General features: G+C 35.3%; 1 protein-coding gene across 4 annotated transcripts in view; it reads left to right on the top strand.

The window, feature by feature from the left end:
• The window catches only part of LOC115445980 (zinc finger protein ush), a 220,512-nt gene that overhangs the window by 104,226 nt on the left and 91,553 nt on the right, over window positions 1–24,733 (top strand). For 2 of the 4 annotated variants that reach the window (XM_030172516.2, XM_037442064.1), the window contains exon 1: window positions 10,670–10,896. The exons of 1 other annotated variant lie outside the window; for it this stretch is intronic. In XM_030172516.2, the coding sequence (XP_030028376.1) occupies window positions 10,791–10,896 (106 nt within the window). In that variant the 5' untranslated portion in view covers window positions 10,670–10,790. Of the gene's footprint in view, window positions 1–10,669; window positions 10,897–24,733 lie in introns of those variants that run through there. One more of the 4 variants, XM_030172510.2, reaches the window with a different exon arrangement.

The following is a 24,733-nucleotide window of genomic DNA, read 5'->3' as shown; positions in this document are numbered from 1 at the left end:
AAGCATGTAAGCCGTTGGTCCTACGCCTGATCTCTCTCCGGTCGTGTCAGATAGCCGCCTCACAAGACTATGAGAGTGAAGGAATAGAGAGTGCACCTGTGTATTGCGCACACACTTATGCACTATAATATTGACTGCGTACTTGGCTGGCCTCCGTTCAGATTGGCCGCCGTCGCCAAAATTCCCGAGTCGAGACCGAGTACACCGCTCGCCAATTCACGCTGCATCTTAGCTAAAAACTTCACAACTAAGATCTACAAAGACTGTATGACATTACTCATGACGCCTTGAGACATTACCAGTCTTAGTTACCAAAAATTCGCAAGGCTATGCTTAGTTAAAACACAAATTTAGTCTATCAGCTGTAAGTCAAAAACCGCCATCTTGCCTCTCAGTTTTAAAATAAGAACCGGTGATGTTTTTGACAGCTATTTAAGCAATTTTTAACCACCTCTTAACACTAAAACAAGTTTATAAGTAAGACTGATTATGTCCTCTAATAAGTAATATGTTCATATAATGTAATAAAAATGCTTGCGCACTGCTCGGTGTATAGACAAAGCGATGTGACATATTGTGTTTATAGTCCCATACAAAAGTTTTACAAAGCATTTATAAAATCCGAGACATCCGCAAATACACACGGCAAATACAATTTTAATTACAAAGTTAATGACATCGATTTCCATATGCTGACTGTACCGACCCACCTGGTGGGGGTCGTGGGGGGTCGCGGGGGGTCCGCGGGCTCACCGATCCACTGATAACGTATCGATTGACCGGCTATCGCGGCGATCGCTTCGATGAAATGACGCCACCAACTATGCCAGTGTTATTAGATTTATTTTGCTTTGCATCAAAATATTATCGTTAGGTATCTTTGCGCACTGCGTACTTGTATTGTAGGTAAGTGATGAATTCAGAAATCTATAAAAAAGGGCTATGATTGCGATCTTTGTGGATCCAAAACGTATAATCATAATGTAATCTTGATCATTATGCTATATATGTATTTATTGTTATCCGTAGCTATATTTTAACTCTAATTGCCCTGTTGAAACAGAAATGAAGTCCTTAAAAATTCAAGATACCTTAGTAAAACTTCCTATAATATTTATTGCAGCTTTAAGAGAGTTGGGAAGAGCAAAGGTAACTTTACTCTTCCCAAACTATAACTTGTATTGTCTACACTTATGGCTTTCATTTTATCTACTAACTGAAATAAATGATTGAAAATCTTTTCCAACTAGATCAAAAATTTTCGCGAATGTTAGACATCGAAAATAAAACAAAATTTGTATAACTGTAACATGTAGGTAGATAACTTTGACTTTTCGGATGACCAACACCTCAGTTCGCCCCGTGACCACGAAGGCTGCAGTCTTCGCAACATCGGGAGAAAAATAAAATATAAAAAAAAACCACAAAAACGAATTTTAAAGCTACAATTATAAAAAAACACCGCAAAAAATATCAATTTCAAAGCTAAAATTAACAGCTTTAAGGATACAGAGAACTTGATTTTAACTTTTACCTTAAGAATACGGCTTTTCTGTCTCGCAGCACCTTTCCAAAGATAACACTAGAGCAGGAGTAATTTTTTCAAAATCCATTAAGACTATGTGAGGAATGTTGCTGATTAATTCTTTTATCAGTCCGGCGACGCGTTATCAATGCACGGTACGCGCTCGTCTGATTTATACATGTTGTTATCAGCGCGGATGGGATGCGGCGCCAGCGTGTGACCATATCGACGGCCAGTGAGTGATAGATAGACAGGACAGGCGGGTTACGCACTGTATTATACCTACGAGAATCTTTAATGGCTCCGTTTATGCCTAGTCTCAAACATCTAAATAAACGTGAGATTTTTTCCAACACGACAAAATGACTACCCCTCGACAGTCGACTAAATTATGCCGCGAGCACGGCAAGCTGATTACCACTCGGCAGTCGACACATGTCGGCCTGTTGGAACCGGATATACAAAAGCTGATTTCGGAACGCGACACATTTACTTAGGTAACTATGGCGGGTTTTAAAACCTTCTGCATAACTTGCGATAAACCTTTCTTTTTAAGAATGATTCAAGAAGCTACAAAACCATATTTAAACCAAATTGGCACGTTCTGATAGTAACAAACAAGATTTGAGAATATTTGCCGTCCTGGCGATATACCGGCTTGATAAATTCACTCCTAAAATGCTACTAACTCTATCCTAAGCATGCTGTATTTATATAATTCCTTAATACCCTTTGTGAATTAAGTAAAACAATTAAAAACATTAAGGTTCTCTAAGATGTTTCCTCAATAGAATGTGTAAACAGGAAATAAGTAAAATATTCGTCTCGATGTCGTAGGTAGCTATGTGGTCCAACAATGATGTGGACCACATAAAATTCATGACTGAAATCAAGTGCAAAGCATGGTGTTTAGCAACAAGAAGGAGAGGACAATGACTTCTTTGAAATGAATTCATTGCTTCTTCTTCAAAGACTTTATGGGTAAGAAAATAAGATATGTTGTTACTTACCTCGTATACTGTACTGAACTTATGTGTATTGGCAAGACACGAGATTTTGCATACTTTTTATTTCTAGCAAAAGTGTATGAACAACAAAAATTTATTGTAACTCCTTTTTAATACTATTTTTGTGAAACCTGCTTATTATTATAATAAAAAATAATAACAAAAAATCTACGGCTTATTAATTACATAGGTAATTAATAAACGAATAGTCATGACAACAGAAAAAGGTCTGAAATGAAGCATTTCATTTTATGCTTAATTTTGAAGTCGAGGAATAGAATCTACTAAACGACGGTTAATATTTATCGTTTTCAAGGATATAAAAGAGATATTTGGAACGACTTTTGATACTAAAAGGATTAAATAACCTCGAGGAATAGTGAACGCATTGGTTTTGTCAACACCTTCAGAAATACAGCTTTTACCCAAATCTAGCGTACTTTAGAATTTATTATAAACATTTGTTAAAATTCTAAAAACCTTTATATATACCACGAAGTACCTGCCATTACGAGTAATACAATCCGCCGGCGATCTGATAACAAAATAGAAATAATAAATAACTCCCAAATTACTAAACCACGATAAACAGATAACTGAGGTTACAAGGCCAGTTTTAATTATTAATTAAGTATTAAACCGTGTTACTTACATCCTTATGATCCTTCTAGATAATATAATTAAAATATTTAATTTTGTTAGTAGTTATATCATTCTATCAGGTGGATAGACATTGGCGGGGTAGGACAATTCTGCAAAATAGCTTTAATAAATGAATGCATCCTAGCGGAATTTCCAAGAAAAATCTAGTCATAATTTTTGCCCAACCCGAGATTCGAACTCATGATCTCAGCGCGTTAGTAGTACTCGTACCGCATATGCTTAACAAGTACGCCACCGAGTTAGTCAGGATTGGTAAAGTTTAATATAACCTATCATAAGTTTAGTATCATTCCTACTTTCGCTTTTTTCCTCGCTTACGTAGTATTTACTAATGTTAGTTACGCGATATTGCACCTTCCCCAACGATACGTCCGTGAAGGTATTTAATGCCTTCAGTTCAGTATTCAAAGTTACAAAAATAATATTGCTGAAATAGCAACTCGCCTTAAGATAAGTCACATGATCACCAATATAATAACACCGTCTTGAATTTTGAATTACAAATCACTGCGTGGGTATGCACTGGATTCAATGACCAATTACACTGATAATAATGTTGCTTAGTGACGGATATAGACGTTGTACCTAGGCATATACCTTTATCCAGACTGATGCTCGCGAAAAATGTACATAGTATTAAAAAAAAATACTTTATTTATCACGTAGGCGAACAAAGTTGCACTTATGATACGTCTAAACAATAATTATTATTTTTAAACAACTATTAAAATTAATTTTATAACTATGGACATTTTAAATTAGCGATAAAATTTATAGTAAAAACATGGTATCAAACCGAAGTAACCATTAAAAATTAAGATACATCCAAGTGTTCCAACAGAGAACAGCCCCATCTGCCCTGCACACTCTATGGCGTCCACAAAACAGGGATTTCTTTTATGAAACTGAAGTACTCATATCGGTAAGTGGCTAGATAGTATGGCGGACTGTTCCGACCGGCTCCCGTTTGTCGGCCCCAGAGTGTTTCAAATGATAACTAACTTAAAATCATCTTGAATATCATATGGAGGTTATAGTGTTAATCTGTTAATGTGCCCTATATAAATAAGAATGGTTTTACTATGTAATGGAACGTCATTAACATGTACTACAATAATCCATTGCTGCCTCGGTGGCGTAGTTGTATTGCATGTCCGGTACAATAGCGTGATGTTATGTATGTATGTATCTATGTATGTACAATAATCCATGGGCGCCATGAGGGAGGTACAAGGGGATGCAACTTTCCGGAACAAATCACAATAAAAATAACTGAATTACAATGGGAAATGTCGACCACAAAGGTTTTTTTATGGTTTAGCATAATATACAAATACCCGTGCGATTTTCATTTGAACAAAAAATAATTTTATTGATGTTATTTATGTACCTACTATAGTGTGTTTGCGGATGCACCTCCCTAATAATAAACTTGGCGGCGGCCATGCAATAATCTTTTCTAACTAAATTTCGGCCATGGTGGCCAATCTTAACAAAGTTCAGCCACGTACACCGGAGAAATAGTGCATAAGTGTGTGCGCAATACACAGGTGCACTCTCAGTTCCTTTACTCTCATAGTTCGGTGAGACGGCAATTCGACATGACCGAAGAGAGATCAGGCGCAAGACCAACGGCTTTACGTGCTTTCCGCAGCACTAGGGTATCACACCGCCAATTTCCCGTCTCTTAGCTGCGACTGAGTAACTTTAAGATGGGAAAACCCAGCCATAATTATTTTTGGCTCATCCGGGATTCGAAGTCAAGACCCAAGCGCGATAATCGTACTTGTACCACGTAGGACTAAGCCACCGAAGCAGTCAACCAATATACTACGATATACTATCTTTTACCCGCGGCTAGGTCTGTAAGTTAAAATCCAATTGCTTTAATATAAGGCCACTACAATACAAGCAAGCATGTTTCAAAAACAGTTTGATTTAATTTAAAATCTGGCTGTTTGTTTGACGTCAACCCCACTAATCCAATCCGCATTAATTTATAAAATATCTTATCATTATACGCATCATAAATCAAACACATTTAATTGATAAAGCATCAAGACTGAAATGAGTTATTTGCTAATAGGCTCATTGACTATGCATAATCAAAGAATAAAAATATTTTGTTCGCAAAAAACTCAATTGCTCATCACGCGAAATATCTCTGCAAAACGCAATACAAAAGTTATTAAGCGGAATGTACACTTAGTAGCGAAAAAAAGTTAATCGATGATAAAAGATAAGCAAACGTACGAAAAAATAATAGTTTTTATGTAAATGAGTGTTGCACACTGGCGATGCGGCCGAGATTGCCGGCAATCACGGCGGAGATCGCGCAGGGCTGCCAACGTACCGGGATATTCTAGAAATAACAAAAAAAAAACATTCTTAGTAATTTTCAACTCTATGTAACATTTATTCTTCTTCGTGTGCATGCCGTGGTGGCCTATAAATTGTAACAACATTTAAATTAAGACTATTATTAACTGATACACTCATTGCAAATTTTATTGTATGTCATGTTGGCGATCCTTAAATAAAAAAAATATACTAAATACTTGTGTCCGTCCGAGGTAATGTTTTGTCTATCTTTGCCTGATTTATTGTATTCGGCATTGATCGTTGTGGCTTACACAAATAACTACGATTATGCGATATACTTTATTATTCAGTTAGATTAAATAGTGTATATGGGCATAAGACTGTAATACTAGGTGACTAACTTGCCCAATAATTATTAGTCTTTAGTTAGTAAAAACGTTGAAACTCATAATTTTATCAATGCTTTTTAAATTTACGCACTTCGCACGCTTTCCGGATTATTTAAAAAGGTTGAATTGTTTTTATATTTGTACAGGGACATTTCGACATTGAGTTATTAAAGAAAGCACATACTGGTTTGTAACTTTGATAACAGTGTGTCAAAAATTATCCATAAATAAAGAATATTGTCACCAAAAGTCTCAGTTTTAATTTACTGTTTTTTATTATTTTGGAATATGAATATGTAGAGTGCGTGAGTTTATTTTTGAATGAAAGTGTGATGTAACGGCTGCAATTAATTCTCTTAGAGTAGGGCGGCATTGGAGCGTGTACAATATTTTTTTTTGTTATTGATATTAATTTTGTTCAAAACACACTTTTTATTTTACATCCACGGTTAGAGTTACTTATTGTAAATTGTTATTTTGCAGAAGATTAGTTTGCGGTTTCATTTATAAACGCGATGTCCAAATGCCACATCATAGAAAAGACATGCATAGTTTTACTATAATTAGGTAATTATTATTTCGATGTAATTTTTTAGATAATAATAACAGATTTAATCAATTAAGATACTCATCTAAGCATATAATTTATACCTATATAAGTTAATAATTTAGTTTGAATGCTATATTATATAACTATCCTACCTTTGGGCAAATATTATGCTTGTGAATAAAGAATTAACATTTATTAATATTGATAATCCTTAGGTATGTAGTTTACTTGTTATTAGTCTGACGAAATAGAGTAAGTAGATTCGGTTTTCGCAAATAGAATTGGCAAAAAGAGTATTGTGGTGTATTGAGATCATAAATGTTACCTTCTTTGGGTCACTATAAAGATTCTTTATTAGTACAAGATCTCTTAGAAAGTATAGTGTATTCCGACATTTTCATATTACTTCGGAATTTTATAATACCAGTCAATATTATAGAGTCCCACTGCTGGGATCAAGCTTCCTTCACTATTTAGGAAGTATCACCCTTACTCCAGCCTTATAAGAAATGAATTCCAGACATTCCATTTTTAAATCCCGTAAATGACAACCCTAATTTCTCGAGCCCTGTACAAGCACCTGCCCGGTATCTCGTGGATCACAACCTTGGCTGCTATCAGACGATCACCACCGAATCTCAACCGTTGTTAAGTGCGCACTTGCGCTCACTCACTTTGTTTCGTCTACACCCCTGGAGTTCAGTGTTTGTTATTGTTTTAGGTCCTTTTTGTAACTTAAAAGGAGAGGTTTTGTATGTATGTACCGTCATATATTTTTTATAACTAGAAATTTTGTCGAAGAAGAAAAATACCTCTTAAGAGTAACGATGTCAAAAATGTTTTCGTTTTTCTATAAATCTTTCAACGTCAGACATTTAGGTACTCCAGAGATATTAAGAGAAATTATCCTTAAGCAGAAGTCTGCCGATTAAAACAAAATACAATATGTAATAACACATATATTCACGCCTTTAAACCCCGAAGGGATAGGCTGAGGTGCAGCTTGCGCACCCACTTTCCGCAGTGTGTATTCTGTCCCATGATATGGGGCAATCAATCTAGATAATCGGACTTCGCCTCCCTCTGACATTATTTAAAGTCACTTAGACCATTACAATTGTTTTAAGTGAGTAATTTAAATACCTATTGTGAACTCATTCGAAAAAATAAAACCCATATCGGGCACAAATTCCAAACTCCGGGCTGATGCTGAAGAAAAACACAATATCACTCGCAATGTGAAACTGTAAGCGAATAACTGGTTACTTTAGATAAATGCTGAATATATCTAATGAGATATAAAATATATTTCGATCCACAACAAAGATACCTGGCACAAAGATATAGAACTAAGAACAAGTTTCATGCCCTTCGTGTTTCAAAGGTTATACAACAAGTTTAAATAATCTAAACAAAATATGAATAATATTTAATATGTCTGGAATTTTTGTACTTTTTATAATAAGTTGTGTTATTGTAAGTAGTTTTGAATGTATTCGTTTTATTTTTGCTAGTAGAGCAGAGATAAGTGTATAATAGTTTATAATATTTAAAACAGATAACGTTTTTGTCTATCACTGATTTTATGTCTAATTTTTACCTCAATCCTAGCGTCGATTAGCTCAATAGGCATGTAAGATTTTCGACTGGCTTTTTCTCTAAATGTGAACAAATGCAAACAGATACACGTCTTTCTTCGAAGGGGTAAGCCTGCGCAACAGGTGCAATCACTTTCCATGTGTATTCCGTCTAATGCTATGATAGGGTGCGAGTCTGTCGCTATATCGGGCACGAATTACAAACTCCGGACTGATACTTAGTAGAAAAAATCAAAATTACTGCTGAACCCGGGAATCGAACACGACACCTCAGCACTGCAATCGTGTCGTAAACGTCACCGAAGCGGTCGGAGTAACAAATTCCCAGATTTAAAATGGAGCCTTATGGCCTTTTAAATTTACCCTCATAACCAAGATAAACGTACTTCAGATAAATGTTAAAATATACTTAAATTTCTAAGAGAAGCTATAACGATGATGTTGACCATCATGCTGTGATAGAATATCTCTTATAGCAATTAAAGGTTTTCAAATCCAAGAGAAGTTGCATACTACCATGATAGCAGAAGTGAGAACACAATGGTATCGACTTCTTTAACGATTAACGAAGACGTGCTAGATCACATCGAATCAAAATCATAGACTGGAATTATATGCATAAAACATGTTAATTTATGTTTGTTTTCTGATTGCAGGTAAGTGCATATCTCAGATACATCTGCAGACGCAACAGCCAAGAACGGTTTGTGTACACAATTGTTAGAATTTGTATTTCGTTTTTGAACATCATCCAGTTTACATTATTTTGCATTATTCAAGTTATCATTGGCTGATGTTTCTTTGCTAATTATTGTAACGAAGCATCTAGAACTTTTTTTTATTTGAATGAAAAGACGAGGTTGTCGTTCGCCTGATGGTAAGCGATACGACCGCCCATCAACCGTAGAAACACCATCCAACACCTTGAATTACAAAGTATTGTTTGGTATTCCACTGCGCTCGTCATCGTAAGACATGAGATGGTACGTATGGACTAAATTTAAGCTATAAAGCTAGTGTACCCGTATTGATTTCAAATTGCATACTTCATTCCCTTCCTATGATACTTCTCTTTTAGAACATGAAATTCTACCTTAATAACAAAAGCATGAAGATTCAAAACAAGTTTAATTTAAAAAGAAATGTTATTAGTGGTTATAGCTCTGATAGCGATATGGTTAGTGTCGCTTATCATAAAATTGACAACTGCATCGAAATGTGTTCAGCCGCTTTGACGTAATCCGCGAGAGCATTAACAGCCTGTTTTGTAATTTAGATAAAAGCTTCAATGAATTTATATTTGTCGCATGTTTTCCAAAGGTTTTGCATTTCTTTAGTAAAATCTAGCCCCCTATTCATAGACGTTATTTATCTAAGGACGGAGCATTGCTGTGATAACAAGTCTGTTTCTCAGGCTTGCTTATCAGACAGTCAAATAGATTCAAGTTGTATCACAATATTAGCCAATCACAAAGGCCCTATGTCTACGCACTGCAAAGGTTACCATGCCATCAGCACTGAGAAACAGACTTGTTATCACAGCAATGCTCCGTCCTTAGATAAAAAACGTCTATGAATAAGGGGATAGATCTTTAACTAAACCATTTAAAATTCAAAGGCACTACTAGAGCTATTTTTTTCATTATAACGATAATCATGATCAGATGGAGAATGCTGGTCATACGAGGACCTCTTTCACTCAACATTTCATTACTTCCAGCCTTTGACTAATCGTATCATCGTTTTTATTGGGATCTGTGACCTCTTCCTCAATGCTAATTTGTAGGATTCGTCTGTTATCACTTCAATTATCCTTGTATGTTTTTGCTATTAAATTGTTTCTAGGCGGTTTTATTTACATCTACGTAAGGTCTTTTGTTGCTAAGCAGTTCTCTAACTCTGCAATATACATCCATCATATATAATTTATGATTCGTGACACTGACTCTCACTTTCCATAGGGTTTCAAAAGAAGTTAAGTGTTTCAGTCAGGAAAGAATAAATGCTGCTATTTAAAATTAAAGGTAAGTAAGTATTGTGAGCCTGCGTCTTTAGAGAGAAGGTAACGCGTTCTGCAACGATGCACCGGAAACGGAAAGGAGATTTGTTACCCTGATTGGTGAAAGATCTTATCATATCGACTTAATATAAATATTTAAATATACGCAGGGATTTCTTTAGTTGGACGCAATTATAGTAAACTAATTTATGTTACTTGTACTTACTTTATAAATATATGAATATACTGTCTGATCATAAGAATGTAAATTTAATTTAAAAATAAAATAATATTACAAAATTACGGTGCCACGGAGCATACAATCCAAATTTTCCTCTCAACCATAAATAAAAAAACTCTAAAAATATAAATTCGAAACGACCTTCCGCACAACAAACTCAAACGGGGTCACTATCAAAAATCGCCCGGCCAAAGATACCACGTTTTATGGCGTGCAGCTTTTTTTATTTGACATTTTATACAAGTTTATTCAAACAACGATATGATCTGCGACGCTATCTTTCAATGCAACGTTACCGCGAGCTCCGCTGATACCATCAGGGCAGCCATTGCTAGTTAAACCAAGTTGATAAGGGATCGGCGGGTGGCTGTGTGCGCAGCGGAGTCGTGTACTCTGTAGTAGTGGGGCGCCCGTCGGCCGGCCCAGTCACTTACTTTGCTCGGCAAAAGAATGACGGTTGGATTGAACGTTCGTGTTGTATAATACGCTTGTGTTCATGGAAGTGATGTTATTGTGGCTGAAGTACCTTAAGGAGTTGGAGACGGCGTGCGGCAGTGCGGTGCGCATGCCGCCAGGCGGCGCTGCCGGCGTCAAAACAATCGGTGAGTTGTTTATCTGCTGTTTGGATTACTTATGTCTACACCCGCGAAAGTGAAAAATTCAAATATGTTGACGTTTATAAAATCTGTTTTGGTTACAAAATATAGCGTTATTTATGATGCAATTGTTTGTAGAAAATAAGCAATAAAACGATTTTAAAATGAATGATATTGGACTACAGACTTTGGTGAAAATTTGTTATTATTTTACACAATGTAAACCTTGTTAAGACATAAAAAAATGAATTGGGTTAATTTGCTTCGTCTACTTATAATACCTTTTTCTGATAAACAAACAATACACTTAAAATTATTCTAATTACAATATAATTACTTGCTTTATATTTGTAGTGGAAAACATAATTTTTGTATTTTTTTTAAACATACTTATTAACATAAAGTTAAGTTTAGATTTAAGAAGCAATAAAGAAGTTAATTTTAGTGTAAAAATTGTTTTATTCATGGCAATGCTGTGTGTTACATTTCCGGAGAGACGAGAGGAAGATGGGGGAATTATGTCAGAAGGAAAACAATTTATATATTTTTACTTATTATCATATATTTTTATAAAATAACCAATAGTTATGTATTATTTGGAATCACGATCTTCTACGCAAATGTTGTACTAATTAATTTTTATTAAGGAAAGTTGGGGAGAAGGGGGTAATATATTTTAGGTCTATCTAGTCAACCAATATATTGCATCTATCGTTTATTGATTGGAATAAGGTTTAAAGTCGTATGTATTTTTATTTATTGTAGGTGGGGATGTGTGCATACATCTACATCAAAATGTTCCTTATGTCTGAGTGTTAAGGCTGAATTTTCTATACATCTTGAAATTGTTAAGTAAACAAACTACTTTAGATTCTATGTTACTAGGGGTCGTCCTGTAATGGAAATTCGACCATAAGTATAATTTAATATATCTGTAACATGTGTTATACATGGGTATCATTTTTCTGCACCTTTCTATACGAACTTTTATCATGCCAATTCTGACATTGCACGCGCATGCGCAATGTGCTTAAAAAATAATACAAAGTTTTTTCTTTACTTATTTATGATACCTACCTATATTATATTTTTATTTTCAATCAATACTACTTAAAACCATTACATACTTTTGTTACAATAGACTTGTATATAATATTATAATTTTCATAATTCACTTACTTTGATCTCAATATGAAGATATACATCTAAGATTTGAAGCCAGGACCAACCAGTCACAACGTTCTACCACTAAACCAAATGCACTTGAAATTAATCCTGATAAGAAATATTTATAAATGTTCAATAAGTATAATATGTTTAATGATTTCTTATATTTACGCGAATGTTACACATTAAAATTAAACTACTTTTCGGATTCTATCGCGGTTTTAATAATTTTAGTTTTCTCCCGACGTTTCGAAGACTTTGCAGCCTTCATGGTCACGGGGGGGACTGAGGTGTTGTTCATCCGCAAAGTCAAAGTTACAATAACTACCTACATTTTACAATTATACAACTTTTTAATTTTTTTAGCTGTTGGTGGTCCGATCTACGCAGAATGAGCTCACCGTATCTTGAAGTCATAACCGCGATAAAATCTGAAAAAATAGTGTAATTTTAATATAATATGGTTTTCGCAAGATCAAAATACTGTTACATCCTGTCAATGCAAATTCCATGACACACATCGCATTTCCTGATTTCATTTAACGGAATTATGTAGATGAATACTTATCTAAGAGAAATACGTGGAAAAGTAATTAAATGTTTGAGTTAGCAAATGCGGATAAGTAGCAAAGGGGTCATGACCCTAAAGATGTCCGTATGTAATTATTTTTATTTAAAACAATAATCTTTGGTTAAAACATATTTTTCACTTGAAAATAAGTGATTGTTAGATAGTAATTTCCGTTTAACAATAAAAACGCCTTCTTCAATCGTGGTTTTATTAGCCATGTTCAAAGATTATTGTTTTTAAGCAGTATTCAGATAGACCTCCACTTAAAATCAATCAAACAACTATTTTAGGTAGCTGACGTAGGCATCTTTGAGAAGAAAGGTGATTGTGAGAAGAGAAGTGATTTCTCTTGTGTCTAAATTTCTAAGTAGAGTTTATTTCTTCTGCTTCCAGCACTATTACAGATTACTACACCAGCAAAACTTTTACTTTATGTAGATAAATTTCTTTCTTATTCGACATTACGACTCATTAGAAACCAGTCTAAACAAGACAGTATACCTGTTATACAGGACTACAGTATATTGCATAACCTCAGCCAGAGCCGAACTGAAGGGAGACTGTGCTTTTCCAGAGAAAAGCCCAGTCTCCTTCTACAATTGAAAAAGGTAGCTTTGCATCAGCGCTGACCCGAACCACTCATATTTTCTTCCTTCAAAATTCTTCCTTCGTGAAGTTTTCTTTTAGGTATTAGGTAATAATTAACTATCAATAGACAACCTTAGAAATGTTTAAAGAAACCTCCAACTTAGCGCTCCGTCTTAGCGTCGCTTTTCCAGTAACAGTTAACATTGGAAATACCCCTCTTTACCGCCTCATCGGTACCAACCGGTAAATGTAATTATCAATAAATAAATAAGAATTCTCAGTATTCGCGATAAGAGCATCGTTAAGTATCCCCGGTTATATCTGAGACTGATGTAAATACAGGGCTTTTATTATCATCTAGATATTTTATCTTGGACAGTAAATAAATCAACGATTTGCTATCTGGAATTATCTAGATAAAATACGTAGGTATTTGTATATCTCTATAAGGGCTCTTTATTGATAAGAGTTGGTATATCTCTAATTTACCTAATGCTGATTCAGCGGATTCCAGGGCCATTTGAGGCAGAAGTATCCGTCAATGTCCTGCGCCGAATTGCTGGCATAAAGTTGATGAAAATCTTCGATCTAATTTTCTAGACATACCTCAGCATTTTGCATTTCTGCATTATGGTTGAAAATAGAGAAAATTTGTCTGCAGCATAGGTTCTTCCGTGCTATGATATGAAATGGAGCTTTATTGGTGAGTTTTGAGTAATTAACATTGACAATGATAATGACCGACATTTTATTGCCGCTTTCGTCTTGATTAAACAGGTGTAGACCACTAAATACTTTTTTCTATTAACATCTCAGTTTTTAACGTCTGAATGATACGTTGCGCATGCGCGTCTCATTCGATCACGTAATGTGATACGGGCATGGCAGCCTACAGAGCCCGCTATACTGCGTTTGACATTGACAGCTGCTGTCAAAATACCAACGGCGTTCGGTATTCAAATGTGACTTTCATTTGATATTCAAACTTTTTAATATGGATCATAATGTTTGTCCTACTGTATAAATTCTGAAATGAAAATGAGAATATTTACCCGACTTCCACAAAAGTGGTAGGTTTACAATTCCTATAATAATTACTACAAATTCAATCTATGTTATGTCAAAATAACGGCATGTGTAAAAACAGTATTATTTTCCCGCTAACACTGTATCAAAGTTCTATCGTGTTGGGTTGCGAGAAAACAGGTATTTAATAAAGGTCTAGGTAACCTAAGCCTGATTTGAACTGTGCCTTTATAAGATAACAAGGTCTTCATCGTTTATAAAACGAATTGTAACTTTATCCTCTATCCGTATTGGGGATAATGTTGTAAATTTAACTACGATTATCATGGAATATAATCTATCTTTCCTGGAATTTGTTCGTGAAAATGTTGACCATGATCCAGTAACTATGAATTTTCAAATCTACGTTCCACGCTACAGATCACATTTTTAATTGACAGCTTGATTAGTTTAAGGACTTATAGATCAAATTGCAGGTGGTATGGCATTCGTTGTTATGGTTATAATCCGCTTATGAAGTTCAATCTGGTTTGAAGGACCAATTTTTTACATTTGTTTTTACATATATGTACTAATATCGCTTTTTTATTGCTTTGAATGACGAGACGAGCTTGCCATTCGCCTGGTGATAAGTGATACGATCGCCTATAAACAGTAGAAATACGATCCAACCCCTTGAATTACAAAGTATTTTTTGGTATTTTACTGCGCTTGCCATCCTGAGACATGAGATGTTAAGTCTTATTATATCCAGTAATTACACTGGCTACAAAATGACGATAACATCATTTTGTAGCCAGTGTATTTTAGTATGTAGCCCCCATTACAGTTCTTGCTCGGGATTTCTCGGGAGGGAATATTCCCTCGTCAAAGAAATCCCGTATGCATATGCATAAAACTGTATTTTACAGTTTACGTATACGAACGTAGGCCAAAGTTTATATTGATTGCATGTTAAAGAAAGCCCAGAAGATTTTATCATGATAACGGTCGATAACAGTGTCGTTCGTAGAGATTCAATATTTGTGTTGATAACGTACAAAAATATGTAACATGAAACGGTAAACTAAGTGATATGTTATCTGTTATATCACTTTACAGTTATACAGATGTATTTACGATTCATTTCGAGTATTTACAATCATTTGCCGCGCAAATTGACAGCGGGTTTTTTTAAGTATTTTTGTTGTTATGTTTTTTAGAAAATATACATTTAAAACTTCTTATCGTAATGAATATGTATATGTTAATTTCAATCAGGTGTTTTTTTGTGTTTTTTACCATAACACGATTGTCTACTTCGTACAATGTTGTCAGTAAAAAATACTCAATTATATATGATAAACGTGACGCGAGCCCGAGTGAATGGGGACGGCCGACCGGCTCCCGATCCGACTGATAACGTGGGGGGCAGCGGCGTGGAGGGGGGAGGGTACGTTATCTCCGCCGAGATTTCACGTTCATTATCAACTGCTGTTTACTTGTGTGTGTTTGCGTTTGTGTCAACGCGGGGGGAGGTTTGACATTTGTATTCTCTTTTCAAAGTTGATTTCCAGCCAGTTTTAAATTTGACAAGTGGAAAGTGTTTTTTTTTTTTATACAGCCATGTTTTAGGCATTCAGTGTGCACCGGACTATGTTTCCATGTTAAGGATGTAGCCAGTGTTGTAACTAGGCATTTTAAGGTAGATTGCATAAAAAATTACAAAATTCAAATATAGAATTAAATTAATTTAGTAATAAAAAGCATTATATTTTACGCTGAGTTGGCAGTATAGGGTAAGATATTGTGATAGTACAATTAAAACCTTCACACAAAGTGAAGATGAATGTCAGATTTTTCTCACATTCCAGATACGAACAAAAGATGGAAGTATTACGCCTTAGAATGACTTACATAAATGTTCTAGGTTGGGTTAAGTTTAGACCTCTTAAATAATTATTTAATATTGTCCAATGATTCTTAGGTTTCATTCTGGAGTCTTTAAAAGTTATCTTAAGTAAATTATCAATAAGACGTAATTTTTGTGCTTTAATTTTTATAGAAAACAAAAACAATATGTGTATCATAAAATTACTAAAAGATATTCAGATTTAATAATAGAACCAAGATGGAGGCTACCAGAAAATTCTAACAGCATTTTATATTACAATTATATGTCAACCGATATAAAACCAATCTCCTTATCATTTCGGTGGATGTACGTTATACTTCCTTTGCGATAATTTCCGCCTGACGCCATTTTATTTTTAATTAACAATATACCTACTTATTTTATCGTTTTTAAAAGCCCGCCTTTTTACGCTTTTTTTATGTTAAGGTTGTTTGATTTCAACTTGAAGATAAAATCGGTTGAATTAAAATATAATGTGTATTTAATTATAACATTAATTGGGTCTCGATGTTATGTTTATCCTTAAAAGGAATGATTGGTGGAATTTGGGTTGACGACACTTCGTAAGGTACATGATGATTGGAATAATAAAAAATATTTCGCCACTGACGGACACAATAATGCTTGAGTTCACTGCTCGTACAAAAATCAGAAACATATTATTAGCATCTTACATTTCGCCTGGCTTTCTTAAATTGAGAATCCAATGGCGCAAATACGTTAGTTTATAAACATAAATACTTCTATTTAATAAACAACTTCCTTTATTAAGAAATAACATATTCCCCTATTGTCTAACAAACTAACATTTTAGTGAAATATTGTTATCGGAGCTGTGGATCGCGGCCGGGATCGAACCTCTTATCTCTGGATCTCCGCGCGCCGCGCTATCGCGATCTGCCGGATTTTTTGTGCGCGCCGTGCCGTGAAGTATGACGACCTGTGTAGTATAACTATAACAAACATTATGTATACATATTATAAAACAAAGTACCCAAAACCTGTTTGTCTGTATGTCATCGATTTTCTCAAAATTTACTGAACGGATTTTTACAAAAAGATAGAGCAATTCTTGAAGGTTTAGGTTAATAGTGCATTACGGTTTTATGTAAATTGATTGCAATATAAAGATTCCTGTTGATTAAGTGGCGTGGTTGTAAAAAATCTCGTGCGTCGGGATTTACGCGGGAAACTTAGTGACACATTGATTTCTACACGGGAAAAGCAGCGGGCATAGCTAGTAAGCAATATAAAAGGTAAATATGGCAAACAGCGAAAACCTAGCGACACGCCTCAGCTTCACATGAGTAGCAGAGTATATTTGCCAAACTTTTTTTCCATGGTACATAACATTGATCAATTATACTTATTCTTTCCTTCTGAATAACTCCGTCCATTGGCGAAAACTGTATGAAAGTCCGTTCGATGGTGTTTGAGTTTAACGCGTTGAAAAAGACAGACACAGCGAGGGGACATTGTTTTATAATATAAACAACATGGCTGAAGTGTTAAAAAGGTAAATAGATGTTTTTATATAAGTCTGACGAATGCACATAATGAAATGAAAGAAAAAGACAATAACCCGTGACGTCAACGCAATTAACGGTCGAGCGTGCGAGGAAGACAGCGATATTATGCGTATTATGCGTTCACTCTTCTGCTGCCAGTATTTGAATTTTTTTTCAGCGACTTATACAAATAAAATCAGAAATGAAACACGAAGAATCCCCTATTGTAGTTACGGAATAAAATAAATTGATTACAACCTATTTATAAAGTAAGTGCGTCAATCATTATCAAATTTGAGTCATTTGTTTGTTAAAAATGAAACAAATTATTTCATTGAATATGTATGAGCACGGGGAAATATCAAAACACAAATTATATCATGAAGAGGTAATTAACAGTAGGTAATATATTAATGAATAATTGTAATATAAATAATAATACTAAGTATGTACATGACGCAAATATATTTTGCTGCAATTAATGCAGGGCTGGCAGCAAGTTCAAAAAGCTAAGAACTGTAGAATAAAAAGTCTTATTTGATGACAAAATTAAAAAAAATACCTCTGCTAGCGTCATCCCTAGCTCTAAACAATCCCAATATTACCACACCTTCTGAAAACCAAACAAATGCTCCTCAGTCTAAACCATTACAAGGTAATTCTCCTATTCTGATTGATAATTCCACTACAATATCAAGCGACAAAAATACATTCATATCCAATAGAAATAGAGATTACCCACACAAACATCTAGATCTAATATGAGATCTAATACATGTAGTCATCACTTTGGTAGCTAGTGAAAGGCTGGTAGGTTAGCTAGGTTAGGGCTCATGTTCTCGCCGGTGAGGATCGCGACGCGTTATCCTTTTATTTCCCTCTATTTGCCAGCCCGAGCTGGTTACTTTGTTTTAAATATAAATTATATCCCTAATTTAACATGTTGTTTAGAAATAATTATTCCTATACATTGTTTAGACGTATCATAAGTGCAACTTACGCCTACGTGATGAATAAAGCATTGTTAATACTAATAATCCTTAGTAGTTTTATAACTGAAGCAGAAATAAAACCTTAGACAAGTCAGATACTTAGATCTAAACTGACCCACAAATACCGCATACTTGTACATCTCATTTGCCTGTCTAAACCTCGGATATGTTACGAAGTGTCGAAATACGGTACGCGGTGCGGTTATCATTCATCTGCCTGATAGCACTCGTCCGTATGATACTCGCTAAACATGCGTGCGGGTTTTTATCTTAAGCAAGTGTAGAAGTCTTGTCCAGCAGTGGGTCATTTTGATATTGCGTTACTAAATGAAACTACTTGTCTTTACCTCTGCTATGTGACAATATTCTTTAATGATTTTTTTTTCGAAAAAAAATCCAGTTTTTGTTTTCTGTTTTTTTTTTATAATTTTGTTTAGTTTAGTGCGAATATAGTGTGTTTCTGAGAATATTATAAAAACATGTTATAGTAGTGGCCTTAAAATTAATTATAATTAATTCATATGAATATTTATTTAGTTCTAAATTTATACTTTTTTATTTTACATCTACGGTTAGAATAACTTGTATAGTGTTTTCAAAAAGATATGTGTATGCTTTCATTGATAACGCAATGTCAAAATAAACTTGTATAAAATATTTTAATGGAATTTATTACTTAGTATATTTGTATCCGCCCGGATAATGACTACTGTACACAAAGTTTAAAATCCGCTAAAGTGACCCATATACGTAGCATTCCGATATCAGTCTCTGTACATTCGGTTTCGAGTAGGCCGGCATAATTATGTCGACTGGCGAGGGATAATTGTCTCTCATCAGTCGACACTCTATTCGGGCCCCATGTCACTTATCATCGGGTGAAGTGGGGTCACTTTGGCGTGACCATAAAAAGAAAAATATTAGCTACTAACAAATCTTGTGCTGCTGGCATGAGGAAATTACTTTATAGCCTTGATTTCTAAAACTTTTGTGTATTAGACTACTGACTACTTCATTTTATGGGGAATTTGGACCTGTAGCATCTTGCTTCATAGCTGACTCAAAACCCAATGCAGAGGTTATCACCTCAATGAGGATATTACAGAAGTGAGTGCTTCAGTCCCTCGGAAAAATCCCCATGAAGTCCTGTGCAAAATGATAACGACTTTAGTCACCATGAGAGATACCATCAACAGGGAATTACCATAACGTGTTGACATCATCAAATACTTCATAATACAATAAGTAAAACTGAGAAATACGTTAAGGTTATGTTACCTAAACTCCCTCCTAGTTTTGAACACTAAATCTAAAATATTAAATGTAATATGATTATATGCTACATTAAATCTATAAATATGTCTTTATTGACCCATGAAAAGTCAGGCTTAATTAGGGAATAGTCTGGTGCTTCCCATTGTCTTGCCAAAAACCAGGGAAGTTTGCCAGGCTGTTTTTGTGTGGTGTTTGACATTTCAAGATTTCAACCACCCCTTCTTCTCTCATTCCTATTCTTTTCCTTTATAATCCTTTCATTTGGCCAGCATTTACTACTTACTAAAACCTATTTCTAAATTATTATCGCACCCACGCTAGTCGTATGTCGTATTGTGGCGCGGTTCGCGTCGATTCACGCGCGGTGGGACGGTCCACTCACGCGCACTCTAATTGATTCGAGATCGGCGCGGGGCGGGGCTGCGAAAGGTCGCCGGTTCGATGCCTGCGCCGTCACGGATCAAGTGATGATATGGCTTTCAAAATACGCGTAGAGGTACGGCACCAGATAATGTTTCGATCTTGTTAGAGTTTTAATGCTATAATTAGATTTTCCTTGTATATTATAGGACAAGTTATTGACAATAATGAAAAATATGTACCTAATATATTATAGTATGTACAGTCAGCTACTAATGTATCTTTGTTTTAACATTTTGTAGAAAGTAAAAAGTAATTGCTTATTACAAAATATTCTATAAAGCAACATAGATTACATTAGCAACTTTACTTTCATCCAAACATACCTCACCAATTCCCGAAAACATTAAAATTGTCCAAACCAAAAATCAAGCCCAAATTCTCGCAACACACCGAACTAAAAATTCCACGAACATATTTTCATACAACGAAATCATTCCTCCCATCACACCGTCACGCTCGGGCCAACATTCCACTTCAGGATCGTAATCTGAGATGGAGAGCGGGCGCGCGATAAGAAATGCGGCGGCCGCATCGCGATAGCTAGAACCGAACGCTCGCTTCGGTGTGATAGGTGTTAATAATTACCGGCCAGTCTAAATTATCGCATTATCTAAGATTTAACGAGAATAGTTTATACTGGCTTGGGTTAGCTTGTTAGTGGTAACTGCTTCTAATTTTTAAATTATGCTGAAAAATAATTGTATAACTGCGTTATACCAGTGGTGGTAAGGTCTCTTCTCTTATAGGTTAGATTCCGCCTGGGTCTGCAATGTCTATTATTGCCGCCAAGCAGCAGTGTGTAGTCACTTCTCTCATAGGTAAGAGTCCTGGGTAGGTACCACCGCAATGTCTATTTCTGTCAAGCAGTAGTGTGTAGTCACTTGTATTCCTGTTTTAAGGACATTGTAGCCAGTGTAACTACAAGACATAATAAGACTTAACATCTCATATCTCAAAATGGCGAGCGCAGTGAAATAAGAAGCAATACTTTGTAATTCAAGGTGTTGGATGGAGTTTCTACTGTTTATGGGCGGCCGTATCGCTTACCATCAGGCAAGCTCGTCTCGTCATTCAACAAAAAATAAAACAATTCGTAATATAACAAAATATTTTTATTGATTTTTTTACAATACTTTTTGTGACATTTTTAGCCGTTATTCGTCATTTTCCATTCAAAAAACGAACTCATGCACCATCTCAAACATCAAACTCGACGGTCCAAGAGCATTCAAACCCCGTAGAGGGTGGGGGGGTGTTATCGGCCAATGTCGGATCGCGATGCGGCCCGCGATACGATCGGTGTGATAACCGCCCCGGCTGCACGCCTGTATCTTTTCAAAAAGGCTTTTTTGTCCGTAATCGGCTGCAAGGATCTAATTTTAATGACTTTTATAATAGATTTACGTGGGGTGAATGTTTATTTGTAGATTTTATGATGGATACGTGCTTTTGAAGGGTAGATAGGGGTAAAAAATTTAATTGTAGCGAGAGCGGAAAGTCGGATTTTTAAGACAGGCCGGCATAATTTTTGCGACCGCCGTAGGAGATATTATGGACTACATGTACATAATAAATGGTTCAATGAAATGTGGAAAATAAAAACATACACAATTATAAAATAAAACCAACATCATATCTATTTGCAAAAAAATCTTATAAAATTCTGGCGAAAATCGAACCCATACCGGTTTTAAAAACCACCAATTCATCAACGCATGATTTTTTAACAACCAACAATTCAGCTAACCTACATACAATAATGGTTTTTATCTAAGCACCGCATACGGGCGCTATCGGCCGATGTCGCGATAACGCTGGCCCCTATGTGCCCTGAAACATTAAAATTTAAGGGATGTATACAATATTATATAGGTAGACTACAATTATAAGAATTCTTCTGATTATGGTGACTGTAATACTTAAAATAATCTATGCTTAGGTTACTTAATTTCAGATTTGAAAAAGAATGTAGTGTTAAGGGAGATGTAGCCAAAGAAAGTGCCGGCCATAAACGACGCAAGACCCCGAGCGGAGTTGTTGAAAAAAAAGTTGGCTTTTAACAGTTTCGTCGGTAAGATCGTAAGACAAAGGTCCGTCAAGGTAACCATGCAAGGCCCCGAGCGGTTTCCCAGTTCGCCTCCAACTAAGGCCGCCTCTGCAGACTTTTCATATCATGGTCTCTCGTATGCTCTCAGTTTTGGTTACCACTACAATATTTTTAACTGCCAAGTATTGTGTAAGCTGTGTATTCTCGTTTGAAAGACAGTGTCTATGTATTGACTGGACATTTTTATACTTGACGTAATGGCATAGGATAGAAGTGTTTTATAATTCAAATAGATTGAAAATATTTCTGTGTATATTTAACAGTCTTGACTTACTCTCCATGAGTACAGTAAATTTTTGATTACGTTTTTTCTGCACTATGACGTCACAGTGATCTGATAATATCCTTTGGCAGCATGCTTTTTAATTTATCTTGATAATAACTCATGCTAAAATATCTTATTATACATCGATGAAATATTCTCAACGAAACATGTATTTCATGTCAATATCTATCTAGATATAAATTATTTAAAAATAATAATTATGTATTATTAATATAACTAGCTGACCCGACAGACGTTGTCCCGTCTTAAGTATGAATTTGCAGCGCGCATTCTGTCAATCGCTGAGTTATTTCAAACAATTTACAGTTATATAAAATTAATATTTTCGTCAAGTTTTCTTAAAACTTTTAATTTTCCGCGCAATTTTTTTATTTTTTTCTTTCATAAGAACCTTCTCCTGACAATAACAAACACAACAACAAAAAAATTGCGAAATCGGTCCATCCATTCACGCGTGATGGCGTGACCAAGGGATATATATATATATGGATATATTAAAACTAAAACTTACAATAGCGTCAAACGACAACCCCACAGAATTCGAATACTAACCGACCTTTAAAACAGATAGTGGAATGTTGCATTTTTATCGCTGGCTGATAATTTAGTTTTAATTAAGGGCACACGATACATTCGCGTACGTTATCAGTCGCCACGGAAGCGCCGCGCGACCTTATCGTTTGCAAACGGTTGTTAAATGGGGAATCAGTCTGTCAGGCTGGATTGGACGTTATTTTTTGACGGTTAGGGCGTAGAGTTGATATAGTGTTTGTCTATTTAAGTTTAACAAAGAATACATATAATGCACCCATCATATCTCCGAGGTTGTGATTAAATTAGAGAATTTATACATTAGTGTCATAACAGCCAGCTGGCTGTTACAAAGCGCTGGTAATTCTTTTGTCACCGGGTATACAGTTCTTAATAAATATTTACTCTTATAATAATAATGCTGTATTATATACTGCCCCACTGCTGGGCACGGGCCTCCTCTACTACTGAGAGGGATTAGGCCTTAGTCCACCACGCTGGCCCAGTGCGGATTGATAGACTTCACACACCTTCGAAATTCCTGTAGAGAACTTCTCAGATGTGCAGGTTTCCTCACGTTGTTTTCCTTCACCGTTAAAGCAAGGCATAGTTCACAAAGAATACAGACATAATTTTATATAATTCAGAGGTGTGTGCCCTTGGGATTTGAACCTGCAGACAATCGTCTCGGCAGTCCCTTTCAAACCCAACTAATCTATCTGTGCTTTTTTACTCTAGGCATGCTTAACATGCTATGTTTTCTTCAATAATGTTAGAATTGTTAAACATTCCACGCTGACACCAAACAAACAAAAGTCGAACATAAAAACGAAGAACATTCGCTCTTCAACGAAATAAATCTAGTGGAACATTTCTATTTTAACAAACAGAGCCATGACTGTACCCGAAAACGCACGTGGGCTGTGTACATTGGAATCTGCGATCTCTCAAAAGCGTTAACAAGCGAGAGACGCAGACAACGAGAGGCACTTTGTTCAGATTTCATCTAGCGCCAATTTGTACGCAAGTCCAGAGTGGATTTATTGGGCACGCGAGCGTCTAGGAAGTGCGGGGATGCGATGGTTTCTTGCCCATGGTTTATGGGTGTGGATTTTATTTAGGGTGTGTGTTTGTGATAAAATTGAGTAAGAAAAAATCGCATGATTTGCATTTTATCAATATTTTTTTAATGCGTATAATTTTTAAAATAATTAATTGTTGATAAGCTGTGTTTTAAATGATATAAAACGTTTTTAATTATCAATACTAATAATAAAAATAAGGTATATGTACAGTGTGTATGAATTTATATTTTGCGTAAAAAAAATTCCGCAAATACCAAACCCACCCCAATTTAAACCAACAAAACTCAAAAACTGTAAAATGATTCAATAATTCCCTTATTTTCTAAACCACGACCATTTGCCAATTAAAAGTGCCAAGTTTACACGCGGCACACTCACGCCTACCACGCT

The sequence above is a fragment of the Manduca sexta genome, chromosome 23 (genome assembly GCF_014839805.1).
Source record: "Manduca sexta isolate Smith_Timp_Sample1 chromosome 23, JHU_Msex_v1.0, whole genome shotgun sequence".
Classification (NCBI taxonomy): Eukaryota; Metazoa; Arthropoda; class Insecta; order Lepidoptera; family Sphingidae; genus Manduca; species Manduca sexta.
This window is presented reverse-complemented; position numbering and strand designations above follow the sequence as displayed.